The sequence below is a fragment of the Myotis brandtii genome, unplaced genomic scaffold, assembly GCF_000412655.1.
Source record: "Myotis brandtii unplaced genomic scaffold, ASM41265v1 scaffold269, whole genome shotgun sequence".
Lineage (NCBI taxonomy): Eukaryota > Metazoa > Chordata > Mammalia > Chiroptera > Vespertilionidae > Myotis > Myotis brandtii.
Genome location: NW_005360226.1, coordinates 981626 through 991985, shown reverse-complemented (window position 1 = coordinate 991985; position 10360 = coordinate 981626). Strand labels below are relative to the sequence as shown.

Genomic DNA, 10360 nt, shown 5'->3' with positions numbered 1-10360 from the left:
ATCAGGCTGGCAGGGGAGTTGTTAGGGGGTGATCAGGCTGGCAGGCAGAAGTGGTTAGGGGCAATCAGGCAGGCAGGCAGGCGAGTGGTTGGGAGCCAGCAGTCCCGGTGGGATCGGGCCTAAACAGGCAGTCGGACATCCCTCAAGGGGTCCCAGATTGGAGAGGGTGCAGGCTGTACTGAGGGACACCCCTGCACCCCCCCGTATGAATTTCGTGCACCGGGCCTCTAGTCTATAATAATACAAGCAAATCGACCGAATGGTGGAATGACCATCTAAATGACCATGCTATGACACCCGCTGGCACTAGGCCAGTCAAGGCGGGTGCCATGCGATTGGTTGGGGGCCTGGCCATTGCCCCATGATCGCCCCGCAGAGGGAGGCCCAGGCCATCTGCCAGCAGGGTGATCAATGAGGGCGCTCCACAATCGCCTCAGAGGGAGGCCCAGGTCACCAACTGGCGAGCTGTGGCGCGTGGGTGGGGCCTCCCTCTGTGGGGCGTGATCCATCGCACCAAAGAGGGAGGCCCAGGCCACTGGCTGGTGGGGCAATCAATCAGGGGCTCCGCGATTGCCCCAAAGAGGGAGGCCCAGGGGGTGTGTGGTGACGGACATGGGTAGCGCCAGGCCAAGGTGGGTGCGGGTGGGGAGCGGGGCCACGAGGCAGCCAGGGCCTCGAGGCATCCGTGGCTGCAAAGGCCTACCCTTGCACGAATTTTGTGCATTGGGCCTCAAGTTTTTAATAACCAACTGTAGTTTTATGTATTGTCTATAGTTAGGGGTAATTTGTTTTCTCTCTCTCTCTTTTTTGTTTCTTTTTGCTAGGGGTAATTTGTGATTTAAAAAGAGAATTATAACACTTCAGAATTCTTATATTTAAGATATCTATATTAAATCATTGGCCAGAAATTAGTATACTTTTTAGTAATATTTTTGGTATGAAAAACTTTAATGAAAACATTAACCATACAAAAATTAAATAGCAAAACCATTTAAAGTGACTTACAATTCAAACAGATTTGGCTTACTGATAATTCTCTATCAACTGATTATTTCCAGATATATTTCTCTTTCCAGTTACTATTTCCAGATAAAATCTTATTAATTATTTTCTCTACTTCCAGGGTCATCCTAAAGTGTGTGAAAAATTAAAGGCCCTTATGGTTGAATGGACAGATGAATTTAAGAATGATCCACAGCTCAGTCTAATATCGGCAATGATTAAGAACCTTAAAGAACAAGGAGTTACGTTTCCAGCTATTGGCTCTCAGGTATTTTATAAAGTTGTATGTGTGCTACAGTGTTTTTCTGAAGTAGCCATATTTATTATTACTTTTCACCCCTCCAAACCCAAGTAGCTTTTATTACTTTGAAGGATTTTTTTGTTAATAATAATCTTGCATTTCGAGGTGCCATAAAAATAGGGTGGAATATTAATGTGTTCTAACTTCTACTTTCCCACTGTTTCTCCTTTTTTTATAAATGAATTTGCTGTAACATTTGCAATTAAAATTTTTTAAAATTTAGTTCTAATATAGACAAAATTATTACATCAAGTAAGTCTTATTAAATGCTCTTAATGCTATCATCAAAATAGGGATATCCTTAAAATTTAAAGATGAGTTTAGAGGTTTTTTTTATTATGAAATTTATGAATACCTGTATTAAAAGTGGGAAGGAGATATAAAGGGGTCAATGGGAAGAGAAGCACATGAAGCATTTCTTCCCTTCATAAAACCTGACCAGTGGCTTCATCTTTTTCCTTTCTCCTAATAAATATGACTGACCAAAAGGCTTAACTTTCCTTTTCAAAAAATTATGTAATGAGACTGATGTCTAATTAATGTCATATAAAAAATGAAAGGGGCCCAGCTGGGTGGCTCAGTTGGTTGGAGTGTTGTCCAGTACACCAAAAAGGTTGTGGGTTCGATTCCCAGTCAGGGCACATACCTAGGTTGTGGGTGCAGTCCCCACAGGAGGCAACCAGTGTTTCTCTTTCTCTCTCAAATCACTAAACCTATTTCTGTAAAATGCTTAGACTCTTATCATTGAAAGGGGCTGCAGGGATTGGTATGTAAATCATCCATTCTCTCAGGATAGTAACAGGAATCCATCCCCAATACTCTTCTCTGAAGGGAGGGAGGGAGGGAGGGAGGGAGGGAAGAAAGAAATAAAAGAAAAGGGAGGGAGGGTATTTCTTTTATTCTTTTTCTATTCTGGGTAACCATCCTTTAGCATGCCCAACTAATGAAAAGGGTTTAAAATGTATGTATTGGAGTAAAATGTAATGAGTGGTACAAAAGCATGAGCAGAAAATCTCAGCTGTCAAGGATTCAAGTTTGGGGTTTTGACCACTTTAGGGAATCATGAACTGATTCATCCAGACTTATCTAGACTTTCTCCAAGGCACTTCTACTTTATCTGTGTACTTTTGAACTGTAAAAAAAACCCAGAAATATACTTAGGAGAGTAAGGAAGGGAGGATATTTTACTTCTTTCTTCAAAAAATTTGGCTTTTGAATAGTTTTATAATGATAAATTATATCTTTTAGAAGTATTCATGACTGACAGCTGGCTTTTACTACTCTCAGAATAATTTCTAAATCTATAATTACAGAATAACTTTATGCAGAATAATCCAAGAGTCTTATAAGTTTCTTGACAATAGAAGCAATGTTTAATTATCAAAGTAGATTCTATAGAGAACCAAAGTGTAGATGCTTAATGGAATTGTAATTTCTATGCCTCAAACCTTTTCTGGAGCTTGTTACTCAAAATTTGGTTCATTGACCATCATCATCATCATGTTGTTAGAAATTCGGCATCCATGGATTTATTATCTTCCTTTTATCAAGATCCTGGATGATTCTGTATACACATTGAAGTTTGAGAAGCACTGCTCTCAAATACAGCTTTCAGTGCAAGGGACTTGTTTCTATAAGAGAAGGAAGAATTAATGATCTGTTTGATATATAGCACTTTTTGGTTAACCTAGACTCTCAGTTGTGGGGACATCTTTAGGGATTCTCTAATCTAATCCCCTCATTTTACAGATGAGGAAACTGAGACCCAGAATGATTAAGTGACTTGCCCAGGGACACTTGGGCAAGAGTAGTCGACAGAGCTGGAAGGAGAACACAGGGTTCCTGACTTTCAGTCCAGTGTTCTTTCCACTACACCATTCTGCCTTCCTTGATATAGAAGTTAGTGGATATGTGTCTGTCCAGACTAGGCTTCAAAGGACAAGAAGTGGAGTGAACACTGGCAAGAGGATTTGATTGATTGATCGATTGGCATAGAAGTTAGGTTACTCTCCTGCTCAAAAGATTCAGGACGTAGATCAGCAACATTAAAGTTAAGAGCCACTTTTCTTCTTTTCATCTAGATGTTACGAAATACATGAAACCTAATTTTATTATAGTTGCTATCATTTAGCCACAGGAAATATATAAAATGCATATAAAGTACAATAAGATGAAATAGAATGGGTTTTTTTTATACTACTTTCTGAAAAGTGTATCATTGAAAACCCTGTTTGTAAAGAACCTTATGTTTAATGAAAATGTGTCATCTAGGGAAAAAAGGGAAGATCTGTAATACTTTGAACAATAAAGCTAATTTTTTTTTTAAAAGGAGTCATCTAGTATCAACTGTAGAAGTCCCTCTAGATTTTGAAATCACTTTGTTGTATGTCATCACATTTAGTCAGAGTAGATTTTTGTTAACATTCTTAACAAAAGCCTATGAAAATATAAGGATTTTTAAGTTTATTTTTTACCCAAGTTCAGAAGAAAATAATAAAAATGATAAGAAAAGTCATACTTTAGTTACCTAACTTATTTTTATGCTGCTGTGATTTTTTTAGCACTAACTTTTGATGTAGAGATAAAAGTAATGGTAAACTGCTCCTGTATTTGGCTAGTTAATAAGACAAGTGTCATTGCTACACTTAGAACTTGATGATAGAAAGGAACTTTGAAAAGTGTGCAGTTCAGGAATGCAGGCTTAATGCAGCATGTTCTGCACTTCCTTCTGCACCAATAGAGATTTCTTCATAGACCACAAAAAATCAACATATTTGTTTTGTGAAATTGACCAGATTATGAAAAATTTTTATATGTTATGAAAAAGATTACCTCTGACTTTCAATTTTCAGTTGTATAATGATTAAAATACTGCAACAAGAGAAGGATCAGAATTGAAGGTACTTAAAGTTCTATGCAGTGAACTATAAAAAGCTTTTTTGTAATCAGCTTTTCTAAAAATAAGTGCCTTGTGTGTTTGTTTGACATTATAAAATATACTAAGTGAAGAATATATAACTGTATGTTACTATAATATTTTGCCTTTCATCTGCTTAACAATCATTTAAAAATTAGAATTCCATTTTTTATTGATTTATCTGGGAATTATAGTATACATTTGTAACTTTAAAAAATCTGTTTTGAGTTAATACTATATTATTTCATGTAAAATGTAGAAACCTTGCAACAGTATAGGGTTTGTCTACTCCCCACTTCAGCATCCTTTATGCTATAGTCATCTTACATATGACATATATTCTCCTACATACATTATAAATCCCAGGAGACAATGTTATACTTTCTGTTTAAACCTTGAAGGGCCCCCATTTTATCTGATTTTAGAAGCTACCTGTGTTAATTTAATCCTCTTAATATCCTGTAGTGTGTAGGTGATATTATTATTCTCATTTTGTAGATGAGGGACTTGAGACACAAAGTGCATGGATTTATAGTTTGATCCCGTGTTTGCCTGACTACCCATTCTTAACTACCCATGTCATAGCACCTTGTTTGAAAGTATTACCAGAGGAACATGGAAGAGGGAATGCTTTATTAAGAGGCTTAGGGATGTTTCACTGAGAAAGTGATATTTTAGCTGTTTACCCACTGATGAGTTGCAACTCAACAGGGAAAAATATGGATGGAGAAAACAGAGCCAGAGGGGAGGACATTATAAGTAAAGCAAATGTGTGTCATATGTGTAGAAATACCAGTATGGGTATCTATAATAATAAAAGGGTAATAAGCTCATTAGACCAGACGTCCTTCTGGACGAAGCAGGGCTGGAGGGAAGCCGGTGCCAACATCCGGGGAAAGGAAGGTCTACTCTTGCACGAATTTTGTGCATCAGGCCTCTAGTATATGTATACATATACATATGTGTGTATATATTATATACATATAATATATCTGTATATAGGCTAGCAGTTTCTGGTCACTGATAGAATGGTTGAAAATAAGACTGGTAAGATAGGCTGGCGTCTGAATTGCCTTTACTGCCATGGAAAAACCAAGAAGCCATTGAGGCTTAGAAGCGAATCAATTTATGTATTAATTTACTTGTAAACTACCTTATTTATAAAATATACTTAAGATGGACAGCAATATATTCCCAGAATTAACTACATGTATTTTGTTTTACCAAATAGTATAATTTTATGAGCATTTATATTGTTATATATAAATCTGGGTCCCTAAAGAGAACATCCTGACTTTTAATCTGGAAGCAAGCAATAAAATAGAATCCTTAAATACATATTTAAAAAATTTTGAAGCTATCTGTTTTTAAAATAGTCATCTTCCTCCCTCTCTCAACCCCTTTTCCAGTTTTATTTTTCTAAACATTTTTAAATCTCTATTTTTTTTCCCCCTTTGGTTTGCGTACTGTCTGCTTTTAGTTTAACCTCTTTGCACAAATCGGCAACAGTGTTATTTAGGCTGTTGGCTCTAAGTATCCAGCTGCTCTCAGTCTGTTTTCTCCAGTTCTAACTCTTCTCCTTTTCAGGCTGCTCCAGTTGGATTTCTTTATTCTTCAGAAGTTTTAGATTGACAAGAAGGATCTTGCACCTTTGTAGATTAGGTGGGGTTGGAGTATTTGAGATCAGCCCTCAAATACTGTGTTCCTTTTTGTGTGTGTTAGGCTGCAGAACAAGCAAAAGCAAGCCCAGCTCTGGTAGCCAAGGATCCTGGTACTGTGACTAACAAAAAAGAAGAAGAAGATTTAGCCAAAGGTATGTTTTTAAGTCCCTGATGGTGGCAAAAAGATGGGTTGCTTACTTAATATTTTTTTTCCTGAAATATTTTAAAATAAAAAAATAGCTGAAATCTACTTTGTTTCCCTCAATATCACTTCTTCCTCTTCTCTCCCAATGCGACTATCATGTATGTCTTACTGATCAGTATTTTTACTACACAATTTACCCATAAATATCCATAAACAGTACCAAATACTTTTAGTGTCCAATAAAAATTTTTTGTAAATAGTATACATCTATTTGCAACTGTATTTTTCATGCAATGTTTTGAGATCTATTCATGATTAGACATGAATCAAATTTACTTTTTTTTAACTGCTGTATAATATGCCAGTGTACTAATAAATACACACTGTAATTTATCCTCCTACTGATGGACATTTGGGTTTTCTGTTTTTTATTTTTACTATAATAAACATGCTGCATTGAATATACCTGTATGTGTTCCCGTGTGTGTGTGTGTATTTTGTGTGACTAAGAGTGAAGTGTTGGCTTATGGGGCAGGCATTTCTTCAGTTTTGGTAATAGTTTTATTTTATTTTCCATCATCAGTGTATGAAAGCTATTATTATTTTTAACTTTCTGACAGCATTTGGTCTTGTCACTGTTTAAGTTTTATGAGTATGATAGATTCAAAATGATGTCCCATTATTTTAAATTTTATTTCTTTTACTGCCAGTGAGGTTGAGTCTTTTTTTGTATGCTTATTTGCATTGACTTTCTCTTTTTTTATTGAGTCTCTTTTTAAAAAACATAATGATATGTAGAAAGTCTTTATTTTGCATGCTAATCTTTTGCCTGTTTTATCTATAGTAGATATCTATTCTTTTCTTGATTTTTGGCTTATACTTTAACTTTGATAATGGTGTGTTTTATCAAACAAGTTTTAAATTTTGATGTAGTCAACATTTTTGCTTTTCTGTTATTTTTGCTTTTTTATGTCTTAAGTTGTTCTTTTCCTACTCTAACATCCTAAAAGACATTTTCCTATATTTTCTTAGGATAGTTTTAAAGTTTTATTTTCTCATTAGGTCTTTTATTGATCTAGAACAGAGGTGGAAAGGAAGAAGAGGTTTGGGTTGATTTGAAACCAAGGTAATCAATCCCATAGTGATGGCCTACATGGGGAGAGGAGGATGGAGATAGAGGAGACACATTTGAAATCTATTTTGGGTAATTTGTTAGGTGAGACTTTATTGTAGTTATTTCTAAATTCCAATCCTTAGACTGATTATAAAAGAATTATCTTTGGAGCAATAAAATATAGGTTCTCAGTAATCAGTAAGTCCCCAGTGAGGCTTGAGACTATTTCCCTAGTGATTTTATCATTTTGGGAACTTAGGCTATAGGAATACATTGAAAAGACAAAAGAAAATATATCTGCAACGAAAATTTTTAAAATGGATCTAAGTTTATGTCTTTTAATTACCCAGAATTATTTTAATTGTCTTGTTCAGTGAAAAATAGTCATCATGCAGTTCAATTTTTTTGTTATTTTTTTGAACTTTCAGTTGTGAATGAATGAATAAAATTGATTAAATGATTTTTATTGTCCTAGTTTCCAGCTACACTACTGAGAGAAGAATACTTTTTACCTTCAGATATATTTTTATACTTCTTTGGATTATTGGACATGTTAACATTTTGGGTCTTTTTAAACCCATTATTTTCTAGCCATTGAGCTGTCCCTGAAGGAACAAAAACAGCAGTCCACCACCCTTTCCACTTTGTATCCAAGTACATCCAACCTCTTAACTAACCACCAACACGAAGGCCGAAAAGTTCGTGCTATATATGACTTTGAAGCTGCTGAAGATAATGAACTTACTTTTAAAGCTGGAGAAATTATTACTGTTCTTGATGACAGGTGATGGAACTTTCATGTGAAAAATATATAACATATTACTTCTGTGTTTCATATTACTCCTGTTGGATGCTATCACCAAATGCAATTGAAAAATACTAATCCAGCTATTTTCTTTGTCTGATGGTTGCTTTGCTTATGATATAATGGCTGGATTCTTATTTTGTAGTTTAATTTTTTTCTTATCTATTTAATTAGTTTTAATTTTGGGGGGGAAGGCTTAGTTTAATCTATTCATTTTTGGTTCCATCTAATAATATAGATTGTTAAATTAGTAAAAAAGTTAAGATTTTAGAAAAAATACCAAATATATGTGTATATGTGTATTTATGAAATTTATAATATAAAATATAGTGTGTTTATTATTTAGTGTATTTGGAACAAATTAATTTTACATGGAATTATATGGATTTACGTTATCATAGGAGGGGTGATTCAGTGCATTTGTCTCTTACTACAGCTTTATGTTTATGAAAATTGTTACTGATAATGAAGTTCTAAACTTGGCAAATTAGTGGTTTTAAAAATAAATTCAAATAGATTTAAGGTTATTTCTATAATCTATATATATAAAAGCATAATACGCAAATCAACCAGACGGCGGAACAACTGGTCGGCTATGACGTGCACTGACCACCAGGGGACAGACGTTCAACGCAGGAGCTGCCTCAGCTTGCAGGCCCTGATCACCGGATTGGGGCCTGCTGGTCAACCTCTTGGTCCCTCCCCCCGGCCAGCAGGCTCCGATCGCCCGATGAGGAACGGGGAACCGGGGTTGGGTGGCGGCGAATGTGGGTGGCGACCGGGCCCCGATTGCCCTGCCAGTTGCCCCACACACAGAAGGCGACCAACGGCGGCAGCAGGGGGCAGGGCTGGCTGCCGGCAGCCGGGGAAGATTGGCCCTGACCACAGGCCAGGCCTAGGGACCCTACCCATGCACGAATTTTGTGGGCTGGGCCTCTAGTACTTACTATAATACTAGAGACCCGGTGCATGAAATTCTTGCCCTCGGAGGGCAGGGGTCCCACAGCCTAGCCTGTGCCCTCTCACAGTCTGGAAGCCCTTGGGGGAAGTCCGACTGCTGGCTTAGGTTCGCTCCCCACCGGATTAGCCTAAACTGTCAGTCGGACATCCTTAGCGCTGCTGTGGAAGCGGGAGAGGCTCCCACTACTGCTGCTTCACTTGCCAGCCGTGAGCCTGGCTTCTGGCTGAGCTGCACTCCCCCTGTGGGAGCACACTGACTACCATGGGGCAGCTCCTGCATTGAGCATCTGCCCCCTGGTGGTCAGTGTGCATCATAGCGACAGGTCGTTCCACCGTTTGGTCGATTGGCATATTAGCCTTATGCCTGCGGAATCAGGCCAAAACCAGCTTTCTGACATACCCTGAGTGTTCACAGATTGTGAGAGGGCACAAGCTAGGTCAGTGATGGCGAACCTTTTGAGCTCGGCGTGTCAGCATTTTGAAAAACCCTAACTTAACTCTGGTGCCGTGTCACATATAGAAATTTTTTGATATTTGCAACCATAGTAAAACAAAGATTTATATTTTTGATATTTATTTTATATATTTAAATGCCATTTAACAAAGAAAAATCAACCAAAAAAATGAGTTCACGTGTCACCTCTGACACGCGTGTCATAGGCTCGCCATCACTGGTCTAAACTATATGACATTAAACTGATGGAAGCTGTTAGCAGAGCCCAGCAAGGACCCACGATTCAGAGTCAGAATGATGGACTTGACAATAAGCTAAGTGAGTGGGAGACACTGCCATTCACAGGATGTTCAGTGGTGAAAGGAACAAGAAATCAAGCCCACAGCATCTACTAAATGCAAAAAGATTTACACATGCGCCTTTTAGATAGCAGGCACACGGAACTTCCAATGGCGTGAGGTTCTCAGCAATCTTCCAAATGTAAACAAAAAAAAATGTGTGTTAGCTTATGTTTTTTGTACAGGTCAGGCTCTTCAAACTATTTTTCATGTATTAATTTGTTGCTATTTCACAGCTAGGTTATCAATTGAGAAATACTCTTTTCATATTTTACAGGTGAAAATCCATGACACAGAGAGTTTAAGTAACATTTCCAATGTCAAATGACCGTTAGTAAACTAAGTTGCTGGGATTAAATTCCAAGCAATTTAGCATCAGCGTCCATCCTCTCACAGTGGAAGTTCATCCTTATGGTCCACAATTCAATAAGTTGCACTTTGCAATATTGAAACCCCCTTTGTCAGTCAGGAAGCTAAGACTGGCTTACATGTACAAAGTCCTTCACCCTACATGATGCTTTTACATTTGATTTCCCAACAACCAGTGGGGAAGGGAGAACAGGAAGAACCACACAGCTTACATGAGTTGTCCAAGGCAAAATAGCTTGTTTCCCTCTAGTGTGTGTCTCTCTCTCTCTCTCTCTCTCTCTCTCTCTCTCTCTC

At 37.4% G+C, this 10360-nt stretch overlaps 1 protein-coding gene across 2 annotated transcripts in view; it reads left to right on the top strand.

Moving 5' to 3' along the window:
* STAM (signal transducing adaptor molecule (SH3 domain and ITAM motif) 1) overlaps positions 1-10360 on the top strand; it is a 34435-nt gene that overhangs the window by 2315 nt on the left and 21760 nt on the right. Inside the window, exons 3-5 of one of the 2 annotated variants that reach the window (XM_005868448.2) lie at positions 1124-1270; positions 5943-6033; positions 7732-7924. In XM_005868448.2, the coding sequence (XP_005868510.2) occupies positions 1124-1270; positions 5943-6033; positions 7732-7924 (431 nt within the window). Of the gene's footprint in view, positions 1-1123; positions 1274-5942; positions 6034-7731; positions 7925-10360 lie in introns of both variants that reach the window. The other variant, XM_014541398.1, reaches the window with a different exon arrangement.